Source organism: Electrophorus electricus, chromosome 11, assembly GCF_013358815.1.
Source record: "Electrophorus electricus isolate fEleEle1 chromosome 11, fEleEle1.pri, whole genome shotgun sequence".
In the NCBI taxonomy this organism is placed as follows: Eukaryota; Metazoa; Chordata; class Actinopteri; order Gymnotiformes; family Gymnotidae; genus Electrophorus; species Electrophorus electricus.
In genome coordinates, this window is record NC_049545.1 from 1,796,671 (window position 1) to 1,812,500 (window position 15,830).

At 46.7% G+C, this 15,830-nt stretch overlaps 1 protein-coding gene across 2 annotated transcripts in view; it reads right to left on the minus strand.

Annotated features, from left to right (window-relative positions):
• Nucleotides 1-5,135: 5,135 nt before the first annotated feature.
• rgs12b (regulator of G protein signaling 12b) overlaps nucleotides 5,136-15,830 on the minus strand; it is a 41,382-nt gene continuing 30,687 nt past the window's right edge. Inside the window, exons 6-17 of one of the 2 annotated variants that reach the window (XM_027000452.2) lie at nucleotides 15,751-15,830; nucleotides 15,266-15,409; nucleotides 13,908-14,087; nucleotides 12,952-13,096; nucleotides 12,705-12,799; nucleotides 12,318-12,515; nucleotides 11,814-11,887; nucleotides 11,477-11,603; nucleotides 9,650-9,746; nucleotides 7,948-8,015; nucleotides 7,284-7,380; nucleotides 5,136-6,958 (exon numbers count right to left, since the gene is read on the minus strand). The exon at nucleotides 15,751-15,830 is cut by the window's right edge and continues 13 nt beyond it. In XM_027000452.2, the coding sequence (XP_026856253.2) occupies nucleotides 6,384-6,958; nucleotides 7,284-7,380; nucleotides 7,948-8,015; nucleotides 9,650-9,746; nucleotides 11,477-11,603; nucleotides 11,814-11,887; nucleotides 12,318-12,515; nucleotides 12,705-12,799; nucleotides 12,952-13,096; nucleotides 13,908-14,087; nucleotides 15,266-15,409; nucleotides 15,751-15,830 (1,880 nt within the window). In that variant the 3' untranslated portion in view covers nucleotides 5,136-6,383. The remainder of the gene's footprint in view (nucleotides 6,959-7,283; nucleotides 7,381-7,947; nucleotides 8,016-9,649; nucleotides 9,747-11,476; nucleotides 11,604-11,813; nucleotides 11,888-12,317; nucleotides 12,516-12,704; nucleotides 12,800-12,951; nucleotides 13,097-13,907; nucleotides 14,088-15,265; nucleotides 15,410-15,750) is intronic. The other variant, XM_027000453.2, reaches the window with a different exon arrangement.

Here is a 15,830-nt window from a genome sequence, read left to right on the forward strand (position 1 = left end):
CACGAGTAAATGTGTGTGTATGTAAGGGGATGCGTATTTGTGTATTCCAAAGGATGCTGTGTGAAATCAGGAGAACATGATGATTGGTGCATTATACACTCACAGCGCAGCGGTTAATTATCCAGAGATGTATAACAACTCTCTGAAAAATTTAGAAGCAGTGAGCTATTTAGTCACTGTTACATAATCACACCTTGTTTCTGTGTGCAGTATTCTGGTCACTTATTAAACTCAGTACTTCAGTACATCCATTATTGTGTGTTCTCCACATACACAAGTCACAACCCCTGATAATCTGAATGACTAATGGCCACATCCCGTCAGACCGACTATCATGCTAATCCTAATCAATACAATCCGTATTTATGAGGTTCAAGATTTAAAAGTGAAGCAGCGTGGTGTTTCTCACCCCCCCCCCCCCCCCGGTTCAGCCCTTACCTTATTTCAGGACATGGCGGGACACACTGAATTAGGGTATGTGTGGAGGTAGGTGAAATGGAGCTCCATCAACAATTTCACATGGAAGTTATATTTAAGCACTTTGGATCGCTGCTGTGTTTGAAAAGGGCTACATAAATAAACTGATCAAGGCCAAACTCTTAAAAGAGTTTTTTTTAATCAACCCTTGCGTAGTTCAAATACACAAGCCGGCATTTTGCCAAATTCTGAAATCCACTTCATTCATCATGGAAAAAATCTTCTGACAGAACATCTGCATCAGAAGAGCCAGAAGGCCATTAACAGACAGAAAGCCGCGTATAGTGGGTGCTCTGGTCCTGACAGAGCACTGGCAATAGCAAATATACAAACATACATATGATTGTATGTGACTTATCTCTGATTTTATCTGACTCTCTCCTTCTCTGGCCTATAAAGTAGGCTTGTTTCTCAGAGGTATCTATCCACATGCCTTCACCATCTCTCATTTGCTCTCTGTTTGTTTCTACCTGTCCCTTCTTCGTAGTTATCCCCGTTGTAAGCCTGGGCACAGTGCAGTACCTTTTCATACGCAGGTCAACGGAACATGACTGACAGAGAACAGTGGCCATTAAGAGGCAGTACGAGGATAAAGGGAGTTGATGAACAGCCAGGTGGCAGCGATAGTGACCTTCCCCACGTGCTAACACGGCCACGGGGTTCTGCACTAAGCTGAGAGTGTGAGATGGAAAGACAGTAACCACATGAACTTTTAATATCCCAGATAACACATGACATCTGACTCAGTGCAACCACACTGAGAGCCCACTGAAGAATCCAGGAGCGTTACGGTGTTGTAACAGGATGCAACACCTTTTCATCCTTAAGTATTACGGATGCTTTAAGAGGACGATCCATCTTTGTCTCTCCATCGCGCGCGCGCGTGTGCGTGCGTGCGTGTGTGCGTGTGTGTGTGGGTGGGTGTGGGTGTGTTAGTGGTGGTGAATGGTTAGGGTGATAAAATGTCTTATCCCACTGCATTCTGTTCCAGTGCACAATGTGTGAGCCAAAGGAAGCCAGATAGAACTGCTGCTCTTAAACACCTGGTGTACTGAACAGTCATGCAGACGAAAGGCAAGTCAGTGATTTCAGTCACAGAGTTTTTGGTCTCATTTAAAAGGACTCTGGTAAGAACAGGTATTTCCTGGAGCAGAGGAAATGCTATCTTCAGTTAAAACAAGCTTCTTTGTCATGAAGAAGGAGACCAAGGTGTAATGCATGTGTGCGAGACGGTTACCAGAGCCCTCACGCTTGCGAGATTAGACAAAGCTAGTGCTGTGATTTCTCTGTCCGCTCTTTTCGCGTGGGGCTTTAGACGGCGGTTTAAAGGTGCTTCTGACGGATGTTTTCGCAGGTGTTTTAAGCGGCAGCGGGGGCTTAGCTGGCCGCTCTGACCTCTGACACACTCCGCTTCGGTTTCTTCCCCGGCAGCTGCTCAGGTCCTGCAGTGCATCTTCCAGGTTTACGGCCAGCTCTCCATCCTGAGGCGCGCGCTTCTCACAGACCCCGTCCACGTCCAGCGCCTTGCGGGCAGGCAGAGGAGGGCGCTGCCGTACCCTCCTCGCTCGTGACCGTAGGGCTGGAGGCGCAGGTGGCAGGGAAGGTGCTCTCCTTTGGGAGAGTTTGGAAGTGCTGATCCTGTCCCTCTCCTGCCTGCTGTCTTTTCCTGAAGGAAGCCAGGATTGGCCAGGAGAGCACACCGTTAGTTTCTATTAGTGGTGAGCTGACCAAGCCAACAGGTATCACGCACAAGGCAAACGCACGAATACAAAACCCACTTGCTCTTCTTGGGACCTCAGTGAAAGCCATCTTCATAAATTGTTTTTCTTTCTAACCAAGGAATTCTTTCAAGAAATAAATCAAGCATTCAGCACATGCACACACACAAAAGAAATTGCAAACACACAGCAAAGCAAGAATGTCGGCATGCAGGAATGAACCCAAATTCAAACATATGTAAAGACACGACACAGTCCTCGAAAACTTCACAACTCTACCAGTCCACAGCTCCATCAGTGCATGTGAGGAAGGGCGAGAGAACACTGACAATCCTTAAAGCTTTCATGAGCGATTCTTGTGAGCGAGTCTCCTAAACTGCTCCCTGAACTGCCTTCACCCTGTACACCAAGCAACACACGCAATCATGCATGCAGGCAAATGTCCAACTTTGATGCATGCGCCAGACTTTTTCATTCGCAGTAAATATTTAATTTATTTTGAAGCAGCATGTCAGCAAATGTATCGGGGAAGAGACTGATGAGTGCGTTTTGGATCCATCACTCTCGAGTGGTTTTCCGTCCCAGATTGCTGGTAAACGGTGCACTAATAGGAGCAGAGGTCTTCCGCCATTTGTTGGATTAAATGAGGACGGAAAGCCTCCCTTCTGTGTCCACTGCTGCCGACATGAAAGGCGACGTGCACAGAGTATGCCCCGGCGCGAGCTCACAGCATGGCTCCTGTGTGGAGGTTTGGGGCCAGCAATAAAGAAACGTCTCTCTCTCATCGTGCTTGACGTGTAAACACACAGTAAAATCAATTTGCTTGAAATAATGTTTGTAAAAGGTTAGCAAACCGAGGAAAAACAACTCCAGGATCCTAAACACTGAATGTTTGTCTTGTGTCTGTAGCCCTGAAGGAAATATCTCAGATTAGAGAGTCTGAAGAAGTGAGCTGTTAATGCATAGGGAATATCAGATGTAAGATATAATTTTACACTTAGTCACACTGCCCCCTTGTGGCAAATGCTTCCCTCCACATCCTGAAACAAATCTGTCCATAAAATGGTGGGAAGGAATGCAGTATTGATTATTAGATCTTGTTACACTGGTCAAGGACACATGAAAAAATAAGGAAAGAACAATAGCTACAAAACAGTAATTAAATAACTGTGCTACTGTACTAAATGATTAAAACCTTTTCTCAGTATCAACATATTACAATCTTAGCCAAGTAATCAAATCAGTCTAGCACTACCTGCCATGTCCGTTAGGTGGAGACTTGTCCCTGCTAAGCACCCACCTCTGAAGTGTTGATTAGCTAAGACGCTTGTTTTGCACCTTATTAATTATTTGTGAAGGGGAAACCAATCCCAGATCACCCCGACGAGATTGTGCAGAGCCTTAATTACTAGAAGCCCTATAACCGAACCTCTCATACGGCCCAAACCGTTGACGATACACTCCGAATTACAGAGACTCAGGTTTGAACCGTAGCTGTGTCATATGCCGCCATGGGAGGCGTGGGAGGGGGAAGTGTGAGTGTGAGTGCACCGAAGGCTTGCTGTTCTGCTGCCGTGTAGAGGCGGTTTAAGACGAGCCAGCTCCAGTATTCCAGCGCGTGGGACGCATCTCAGGCCGCTTTGCGGAGAGTGCCTAGCCCAGCATTCACGGCGCAACACTACACTGGCAGAGAAACCATGTTTTCATGGATGTATGAAACTCAGCAGGAGAGTAGATCTCCAGTATATTAACCTCTGATGAGCATTTTTAACACAAAGCCGAATCACTTGTGAAAGTTGTTTTGCAGAATAGAATGAGACATAAATTATTACTAATGCTTTACGTGTCAGTGTGCCAGTCAAACACACTTACTACTGCACAACAAGTCAGTTCAGTTCTAACACACTTGTCTCTCAAATTCAGGTGCTACTAAAGTCCTTAATCTGGTACAAGTTCCAACGTAATAGTGGAGGGCAGGACATGTCCAGGACTGGAGTCTAAATCTCTCTAAATCCAGCCTTTATAACACGTACATGTCAGTTTACCAGTAGAGCAATTTTCTTTATTTTCTAATACTTTCTATAGTAGAGAAGAAAAAAAAAAAAAAAAACTATTCCCAATTTGACAGTGTAATTGCTCTAAAGCTGCAAAGGCAACACAGAGGTCAAGAGGTCAGGGTGAGGTCATCTAGATGTGCTCCGATTCTTTGCTATATGCTGTCTGTCGTACGCCATTGCACACTAGCACCATCTTACTCCAAACTCAGTCTGCAAGGACCTTACCAAGCATGGACCATCACACCACTGCTCACACTCCCCCCAGCAAAACAGCTCAGAACAAACAGGCCTTGTGCAGTGAGTGTGTGTGTGTGTGTGTCGGAGAGAGAGAAAGAATGACACAGAGATTAGTAGAAAGTCTTTTTGGTTTAAAGAAAGAATGACACCATGAATGAAGAGAGCGAGAGAAGGACAAACCAAACAACTGCACTGGTCTTTTTCCAGCGCAGAGATTTCTGTCCTTTCCTTCTTTGTGGAGCACATATGGAGAAAAAGGGAGATGATGAAGGAGGACACTTCCTCAGTGCAAGATGTGAGATGCACGGAGCAGAGAGAGAACCTGGCCAAGAGTGTATGTTTCAGGGGTGGTGGCGTGGGACATGAAGGGGTAGTGGGGGATGAAAGCAGGTGATGGAAGGTAGAAAGTGTATCAAAACACACTTCGTCCTAAATTAAATATTTTATCAAATGTCATTGTTATTACGGACCTAAGAACGTAATAGCAAGATATTATTAAAGATGTTTACATCACTACAAATCTCTGATTACTTCACACAGACAGGTGGCAAGTCTATATACATATGTGTGAGTAATGAAATGGTGGGTCATAGTAGACAGGAAAAAACAGAAGAAAGAAAGATTTATAGAAGAAAGAAACAATGAATAAGTGAGAAAAAGGAGATCTCACTTCTACCATTTATTTAACTCTATTTACACAAATACAGAGATTATGGCACTGAACAGAGTGGACTGAGCATCTCAAAAAGTCTGCAAAAAAAACACACAAGAGGACTTCAGTGTCAGAACCATGGCAGGCAATTCAACAATGCTGGCATCTCAAAAACCAAACAAAAAGACCTGTACACTATTAGTATAGCTTTGTCATGTTTTAGCATAAGATATCAAATAAAAACATGGGATAAATTAGGGTTGAGTCAGGATTATATTATGTTATTTTACATAACACCATATGTAAGATAGACTAAAAACACTTCGCAAACACTGTCAAAACATTGTTGAATTGCTTGTAAGAAATCAACGGAAAAGAGAAGCGACTTCTCGCGGTTTTTCACTCAGGTTGCCACTGCAAGACATCCAAGGTCCAGTCGTCCGTCATCTGAATAAATAATCTTACGGAGCGGAGTTAATTCCAAATTTCTGAAAAGCTCCAACAGAGAGCTAAAGAATGAACTCTGTGTTTACATGTGTGGAATGAATGTGGATCAAAAGCAGAGAAATGGACTTGCAATCACATGCAACCTCTTAAAAGTACAAAAAAAGTATGAAATTAACTTTCCTGTTGGTACTAGGTACTGCACGTTTTACAATAACCCTACGGGGGTCTGAAAACTGAGGAAAAACATATTTTGTATGGCAGTCAGATCATCAAATCATCAATTTTCTTCCTCTTCAGATGTTGCAGCAAGTCACGTTACCATCCATGTGACCATCGGTGAGGCAGTAATATGCCACTGGCAGACAAAGTGTAAAAATGCGACTTGTGTCTTCGAGCAGTGTTTGCATTTTAGTGTTGCGGGAGGTTTCAGTCATACATCCAGCGATGGGAGCTCCTGTCGGTGAGCAATGCTGGCATCTACCCACACGTGATGGTCACGTTTGCACGAGTACATGTGCGACCCTTGGAAAAACTGATAAAAGGATGTTAAACTGCGTATATGTCTATATGTCTCTGCCAGTGGTTCAGTAAAGTGCTTAGAGGGCCATGTATGTACACCAGAGGGCGGCAACTTTGCTGGAGTTTGGCAGAAGGCTTAGAGAGAGACAAGAGAAAGTCCACGGCACTCAGTAAACACACACACACACACACACACACACACACACACACACACACACACACACACACACACACACCTTCAGGAAGAACGGGAGAGAAGTGTGCGAGAGTCACAGGTCACACAGGAGAAGTACCTGGCTGGGCCCAGCTGTCTTGATAAGTGTCCTCCCTGAGGAGGCGGGGCGTGTCTGGGGAAAGTGGGAGGGGCAGGGGGCACAGGGGGAGGAGTGAGCTGTTGGGGCTGTTAATGTCGCCCTCGCCAACCAGAGTCAGGTCCATCCCATGCTCCTCTTCCTCCAGCGCCTGGGCGCCGCCCTCGTGCCTCCAGTCGAACCCCCCCGATGGCGCCCCGCCGTGGCCGTGTGAGACGGGTGAGAGGCTGGAACTGAACGGCGCCTGGTTCGGAGGGGCAGGGTTTCTATAAGGTGGCATCAGGGCCCGTCGGGCACCGGGCCGGTCCACAGCAGAATCCAAGCTTTGTGACTGGCGACTGGCGCTGAGGGCAGAACCGTTCTCCTTGGAATGGGGGCGGGGCTTGTTGGAAGCAGGGGTGGAGCTGAGGGGGTGGTCAGTGGGATTTGTTTCCGGGTCGAGGCGCAGGAAGTCGGGCAGGACGAGGTCGGATTTGGTCAGCAGACCCCGCTGGTCGTCAGCTCGGTTGCTCTGTGCTTTGGATATGAGCTCGAAGAATTCTGACCAGAAAATATACACAAAGTTTCAAATCTTTGGCTCAGATTTGAGGTAAATACACACATTAATAAACAAATAAACAAACAAACCCCTATGCATATTGAAGACACGGCAGTTTTCAGGAGAGAGAGCATTCATGTTAAAAGGCATTAGTATCAGCCTGATAGTGTTCTGCTAGCATTTACTTCAACAGCCAGTGTTGCTACTCAGACCCGTTAAGCAAGAGCTACAGCCAAGCAACTTCAGAGCTCAGACGAGAACAGAAGACAATCTGGCACAAACAGAAGGAGAAAAGGTGTAGAGTTAGACAGAGGGCAATGTCTTTACCTTCAGCTTCATCTATATTAAGCTTTTTCTGTTTTCGTTTTTCCAACTGGGCCCTGGTTTTGATAGACGAGGCCTTCCCTGACGATCTGTCCTCCCCCTGGGTGGTCACAGTGAGAACATTAGGGCTGCGTGGATGACAGGTGCCTCGTTATGGGGAGTGGGGAGCTACTGTGGTCTCTCCAGGTCACGCAATGGCCAAGGGACTACATCCCCCAGGGTAAAACGCATTTGTCTGCATCCGCACACACACACCCCTACCACTACCACTAGGGCTAATCTGTCCAGTTCCGCACTACTGCAGCAGAGCAGAGCACAGCACAGCAGCAGTGCAACACCACAAACTATTGTTCTGGCTCTTTCTTTCCCTTCATCCAGATCCGATCACACTGCTACCTCCAAGCAACGGAGAAGAACAGTTCACCCTAACAGCCCACCCCAGAAAAAACAACCCGTAAACCAAAGCAGAACAAGATCTCATGCACAGGTGCAGAGGGCTTGGAGACAGAGTGCGGTTAGATCATCCAGAGGTCCAGAAGGTCACAGACACTCACACAAGTTCAGGTAAACATAGAAGAGGGGGAGGGGCCAGCCATGCACAGAGCCCCACCCACCCACACAGGCCAAGGACAGAGAGTGATCATGGACAGAGGTGTGGCTCTCTTACTGTGGCAGACTGGCTCCTCGTGGACAGAGGCGGTCCGTGGCTCTTTGTTAGGGCCAGTTTCTGTTTGTCTGCAGGGCAGAAGAACGGAGAACCTGAGATCAGATCCCATGCTGGCATTTACATAGCTGAAGTAGATGAAGCCCCAAAATAAGTGATGTGAAACATTTTTGGCCTCCCTAACAGAACAGTTGCTTTACAGTCATGTAACAGTAAGTGAAGCAGCATCATAAATGCCGCCAGTATGCAGCTTTCTGAAATGAAAGCAGAGTGAAAGTGTTTACTCCCTCACCTGCCGCTGGACTGGATACTGCTCGGTATTCTCATACTCTCTGTACTGTAGTATTGCACGGCAGGCTGTTTTTCCATATCGTGTGCACTACTGGAATAACACATGTGTGATGCAGCTACTGTGCAGTACTGGAGTAACACACGTGTGATGCAGCTACTGTGCAGTACTGGAGTAACACACGTGTGATGCAGCTAGTGTTACTGCGGGAGTAACACACGTGTGATGCAGCTGCTGTTACTGTGCACTACTGGAGTAACACGTGTGATGCTGGTACTGTTACTGTGCACTACTGGAGTAACACGCATGTGATGCTGTTACTGTTACTGTGCACTACTGGAGTAACACGCATGTGATGCTGCTGCTGTTACTGTGCACTACTGGAGTAACACGCGTGTGATGCTGCTGCTGTTACTGTGCACTACTGGAGTAACACATGTGATGCAGCTACTGTTACTGTGCACTACTGGAGTAACACGCGTGTGATGCTGCTGCTGTTACTGTGCACTACTGGAGTAACACGCGTGTGATGCTGCTGCTGTTACTGTGCACTAATGGAGTAACATGTGTGATGCAGCTACTGTTACTGTGCACTACTGGAGTAACACGCGTGTGATGCTGTTACTGTTACTGTGCACTACTGGAGTAACATGCGTTTGGTGCTGCTGCTGTTACTGTGCACTACTGGAGTAACACGCATGTGATGCAGCTACTGTTACTGTGCACTACTGGAGTAACACGCGTGTGATGCTGCTGCTGTTACTGTGCACTACTGGAGTAACACGTGTGATGCAGCTACTGTTACGGTGCACTACTGGAGTAACACGTGTGATGCAGCTACTGTTACTGTGTACTACTGGAGTAACATGCATGTGATGCAGCTACTGTTACTGTGCACTACTGGAGTAACACGCGTGTGATGCTGCTGCTGTTACTGTGCACTACTGGAGTAACACGTGTGATGCAGCTACTGTTACTGTGTACTACTGGAGTAACATGCATGTGATGCAGCTGCTGTTACTGTGCACTACTGGAGTAACATGCGTGTGATGCAGCTGCTGTTACTGTGCATTACTGGAGAAGCTGTGCTGCTCAAGAAACATCACCTGCCCCTTCTATGTCCTAGTCTGCCTAGAGCCTATTTTATATTTTAAGAGTCTAGACTATATTTTATATATTAAGCATCTAGAGTATTTTTATATTTCAAGTGTCTAGAGTATGTTATTGTTCTACCTCTACCTGTACATCTCTGCTCTTCTGTTTGTCTTTTCATCCTTGGTAGATGTGTAATATGTGTTTGTGATGTTTACAGTTCTCCATTTCTGCTACTGCAGGGGCACAATTTCACTCAGGATTAATAATGTCTGTCTGCCTGCCTGCCTGCCGGCCCTGCGTGTGAATGAGGGCGGGTCTTACCTTTGGCTGTTCCATGTTCAGCTGTCTCCAGCACCACCCGTAGGCCATCCAGGTTGGAGATGGGCAGGCCAAGGTCCAGAGGCTCCTTCTCCCCACTCTGTTAACACACACACACACACACACACACATACAGCTTCACACTCACTCTGGCTAGCACACATGAAAAATTACACCACCTTGGACACAGTTCAGAGACTTTCCAGGGTTTCAAACTTTGAAGTGTTGAGTGGCACAATCAGCAGTACGCAAGAGTGTTCAGCCAGATTACACGAGCATGATGACATCAGTAGCTAGCACATTCTGTACGAAATGCGTCAGTGAACAAACTAACCCCAGACTAACCTGAATCTAAGCCCAGACTAATCTTGACCTACTGCAGTCTCGGTTGGTCAGGTGTGAAAATCGTCTTTCCAGACCTGAAACTTGCCCTTTGCCATTGAAAAAGCTACTAAAAACTACGGAAGAAAGATGGAAAAACTCTGGAATAATTTGAGTGTTATGAACAGGTACAGTCACTTTCCCCTCCAAAACAGACTCCTTAGCTACCAAGATGAACTACTGGTGTTGGTGTTAACTGACCGCAGGTCTGTACATATTTGACTGGTGGACCATTCACAGCTCAGTGTGAAAAAGCATTGGACCAGCACACTACCGTGACACTACCATACCATTACTGTACCACTACCGGGACACTACCGTACCACTACTGTAGCACTACCGTGACACTACCATACCATTACTGTACCACTACCGGGACACTACCGTACCACTACTGTAGCACTACCGTGACACTACCGTACCATTACTGCACCACTACCGTACCATTACTGCATCACTACCGCGACACTACCGTACCATTACTGCACCACTACCGTACCATTACTGCATCACTACCGGGACACTACCGTACCATTACTGCACCACTACCGTACCATTACTGCATCACTACCGGGACACTACCGTACCACTACTGTAGCACTACCGTGACACTACCATACCATTACTGTACCACTACCGGGACACTACCGTACCACTACTGTAGCACTACCGTGACACTACCGTACCATTACTGCACCACTACCGTACCATTACTGCATCACTACCGCGACACTACCGTACCATTACTGCACCACTACCGTACCATTACTGCATCACTACCGCGACACTACCGTACCATTACTGCACCACTACCGTACCATTACTGCATCACTACCGGGACACTACCGTACCACTACTGTACCACTACCGGGACACTACCGTACCACTACTGTAGCACTACCGGGACACTACCGTACCACTACTGTAGCACTACCGGGACACTACCGTACCACTACTGTAGCACTACCGTGACACTACCGTACCATTACTGCAACACTACCGTACCATTACTGCACCACTACCGTACCATTACTGCACCACTACCGTACCATTACTGCATCACTACCGGGACACTACCGTACCACTACTGTACCACTACCGGGACACTACCGTACCACTACTGTACCACTACCGGGACACTACCGTACCACTACTGTAGCACTACCGGGACACTACCGTACCACTACTGTAGCACTACCGTGACACTACCGTACCATTACTGCAACACTACCGTACCATTACTGCACCACTACCGTACCATTACTGCACCACTACCGTACCATTACTGCATCACTACCGCGACACTACCGTACCATTACTGTACCACTACCGTACCATTACTGTAGCACTCCAATAACACTACTGTACTACTACCTTGACACTATTGTAACACTACTGTGACACTACCATGTGACTGGTCTCTGAAGCAGCACTGCATGAGATACTCACGATCCGAGCCACCAGGTCTCCGAGGTGCAGGCCATACTTGGCTACAACTGGCCTCAGAACCTCGGTCACAGGCTTGGTGGGTTTCGCCTTCAGCCCCACTGAGCGGTTGATGGGCACCAGGTCCAGCCTAGCAGAGCCAAGGGACATCACTCAGCACTCGCGTGCAGAACACAGAACAAACATTTCATTTTCCCAGCGGGAGAATGGACTATGACTTGAATGAGTGGGCAACAAATGAATTGATGTCTGGGTAAATAAATGACCTAAAAACACAAATGAACGCGCAGGAGGTTGAATGGCGTGGACAGAGATGTGTGAGGGAGGGGACCGTCTGTACCTGAATAATGTACGCCTCTCCAGTCGCAGGTCACGAGAGCACAGCGTCATGCAGTCCTGGTCTAACACTAAAGGCTTCAAGCACACACAATGAACACTATTATTATACACTACAACTCCACAGGATTGGATGACACACGCACTCACACACCATTTCCGAATCACTGAGTTGAATACACAAATGAATGGAAATTTACAGAATTAACCACAGTCACCTGAGTAATAAACATATAGCATGTTCTGATTACATAAATAAGCCAACCGTTCGAGTTATTTTCCAGTTTTAATGCCGGTCCCCGATGCCAGCTCACCGATCCTTTTGCTACTGTGATCAGTTCTAATACGTCTTTCAGGGCAGGGACAGCATGCGAGGTGCTCCATGACCAAGGTTACAAGGCACAGTGGGACAACGAATGACGACGCTCCAGTATGGCATAATAACGACAGAACCAGTACAGATGTCTGCAGGGTGCCGACTGGTCCTGGTCAGGCGTGCTGGGGTTACCTTCTCTCCTCCCACCAGGAAGAGGTCTACAGCTGCCAGGTTGACACAGAGCTTCTCACACAGGCCCAGCAGAAGGTCGCGGATGGATATACCGGGTCTTATGGGTACTGAGCAACACGAACCGTCTGGCAGGTTAATGTTACAGTAGCGCACGGCACGCTCAGATAATGACATGGAGTTACGCGACACCTCTCCTCCCTTAGAAAGACAGAGAGAGAGAGAGAGAGAGAGAGAGAGAGAGAGAGAGAGAGAGAGAGAGAGAGAGAGAGAGAGAGGGGAATAAAAATAAGGTTAAAGGATGAAAAGATGTGAAAGCATCTTTTCATTAAAAGAGAAGCAACTTCTCGGTGGAACGTTCGGGTCAGCCTGAAGGAGAACGCTCCTCACCTCGTTCTTGCCAGACGCGGTGGTGCCGAGCTCCAGGCTGGCGCCAGAAGACAGGGAGCCCTGCGACTCCCTGCGCCCACTGCTGCCCGTAAAGCCTGCAGGAGTCACGGACACAGACTCAGAATCACGGGGCCCTGCCGTCAGCTCTGCTACACGGGGATTCTCGCTCTCGAGCTCTGGCTTACTGCGCCGAGCCGTGCGTGCTCCAAAACACGACAGCGCTGAGCTCCCAGTCCCGTACACTTACTGTACTCTCCCAGGTCTTTCTTCTTAGGTCCTTTCCCGAAGCTCCGGTTCCTGGACCAGGAGAAGAAACCAGCTTTCTTTCTGTCATTCTGTTCATCTTTGCTCTCCTCATTGAGTGACTTTCCCGATTTGCTCTTCTTCTCCTCCTGCACGGACAAACATCCCTAGTCAATCATCCCTCGACGGTGTCTCGCTCACAGACATGATATCTGGCAGCCATGCACTGCCTCTCAGATACTGAGAACGTTTCTGTGAGCTGCTTAGTTCTAAGGGGCTATAGCACGTAAGACATGCATAAACGTGCATTAACAGACAAACGAAATGACTGAACTGAATGAATTAATGGACGTTTAATACTATATGGACCATGAACTTAACCTTGAATATAATCACAATTTAAAGTGCAATTGGTTAGAAAAATCCTAGTGTGATTCTTTCCATAAACGATCAAGCCCTGCTTATGGGACTGAAGAATGGTTCAGCTCCCTCAAACACGCCCCAACCCTCCCACCATAAACCAAACACTGGTTCTCACATAAGCCTAGAACAACGGCCCTTCCAACACCTCCTAGCTGTCTGTGGTGAGAGCCACTACTGATAGGCTGCCTGTGTTTCACGGCTTTGTTGATAACTATGCTAATGACTAACTAGGCAAGGTGACAACAAGCTGAAATGACTCATACACCTCAACGGCATTTACATAATTTGAGTTGCTCTAGGAATATAGGAAGGTAATTGTGCAAAGACAAATGGTTATTTCTATTCTAAATTAAATGTTTGAGCCAAATTCATTGAGGCATAGCATGTATGTAAAAGACATCAGAAAACAATATATTACTTTCTAAACTTGCGTAAAATAGTATTACATGGACCCTAACTGAAGGAAATAAACAGGCTTTGCCGCAAACATAATGAAAAGAGGTGAAGCGTGCATCCGAGCACGCCACTCTCCCGTACCTTCTTGGGTGTGGAGAGATTGGAGCGGTCTGAGCTGGTGCTGTGTTTGGATGTTGGGCTGCTAGGGACGCGGCAGGGGTCTGGCAGAGGACGGTCCTCCACCTCTGCCAGCATGCACTCCTGATACAGACAGGACTTCAGGAAGCGGGTGTAACTGTCAAATTTCATCAGGTTAAAGATCTGCATGAAGATAGCCAATGAGAGACAGCGAAAGCGGGGGCAAAGGGTCACATCAAACAGAGAAACTGTAACTGGACTCTTTCTGTTTCAGTGTTGCTGGATGCTTTGGTCTTTACTCACTCACTGAATGCAAGCTCTTACCTCAGTACAAAATCTAAACAAAAGGCGGTGGCCAACAGCCAGTTTCTAAATATAGCCATTCTACGAGGCGATAAAAGACTCCTAAAGTCAGAGCAGAGCTCACATTCCCTGCAAAGCAGCGAGAGACGATGAGCCCAGTGAATTGTGAGTACACAGCTTATCTAAACTCCTTTCTCCTTCTGTTATGTTCTTGCTGTATAAAAAAGCTTGAGCTTCTATGCCCCCGTGACAGCAGAGTTGGAGGTAGTACTCCTACTAAACGCAGAAAATAAGCAAAACCATAGTGTGTCCTTCAACACCACCTCATACAGTTCCACACAAAACTTCACCATCTTCTCCATAACAGCAGGGTCCTTGTTTGACCTGGTCTGACCAATTAACACCTGATTTGTTTTTTCCGAATCTTTCGCTGACATCACATCAGCACAGTGACAGCACAGCACAGTGGCGTGAGTAAAGGTGTTGGGGAGGTGCTCTACAGATCCATACACCCTGCTCACAATCACAGTCAAAGCTTTAAGCATCTGGGTTTCCACCACAGTATGACAAATGTATTCAGATCATTCAATATTTAAAAGGTGTGATGTGATTCCAATACTGTAAAGAAAAGTGGGCTTTATGAAATCAGGGTTTTAACCAGGAAAACTGAAACCAGTCAGAAAAAACCCAGCAGCAAGAAACCACAGGCCAGACTGTTCACTGGGGTCCAAACCAAAGGCAGACACAATAAAATCTGCCTAATGGTGACACACCCACACACCACTGTTCCATACCTTTACTAATAATGTTCCCTCATTTAATGCTGAATCCCAAAGTCTTTTCAATTCCAAAAGGCAGATCAGTAGGGGAAAATCTACTTCTAACTGGCACCCATTGCTGGGTTAAACCGACACCAGTTTTATTTGAATTTGGGAATTTAAATAGCAGAAAAGCTTGGTGCGTTCTGCATTTCTTCCTGGTTGCATATGAGTTTCGTTTACATAACAGAGGTCGAGTGTCCACCGTCTGAGCCACACTGTGACTCGGTTTGTGCTCACCTGTAGCTGTTGCTCCTTGAACATGTCGGGCCTGGGCGCATTAAGGATGTCGTCGGCCAGCTGAGCCTGGCTGTCGATGTTGACTGGGGTGGTGGCCTTGCTGGACAGGAAGCTGGTGTAGATCTCTCTCGCTCTCTGGGATAGCTGAACGTCACATACCATAGCAAGTTCACAGGCCAATATTCAGTCACCATGGTTACTCATTGAAGCTGGATCTTTTGCATTTCATCAGACATTTATTCATTGTCTGATAAAACACACACTAAAGAAAGAAGGTTATATAGTTAAAGTAGATGATTATAATTATGATTAAACTAAATTGTTTCCAAATTTGAGTAATGGCTCCATTAACACTGCCAGTCAGGCTCTGTTCAGTACATTCTGGGCTAGTTTTATCACAGCAAAGTGAAGGAGATCTCTGTTTTTAGATATACATGAATCTAGACACATCTGTTTTTAGACTGCATATACACTGCACCATGTACCTGTTTCTTGTCCGTTTCTGGAACATGGCTGAAAAATTCACACGCTTGCCAGAACAGGATATTCTCCTCACTGAACTCCT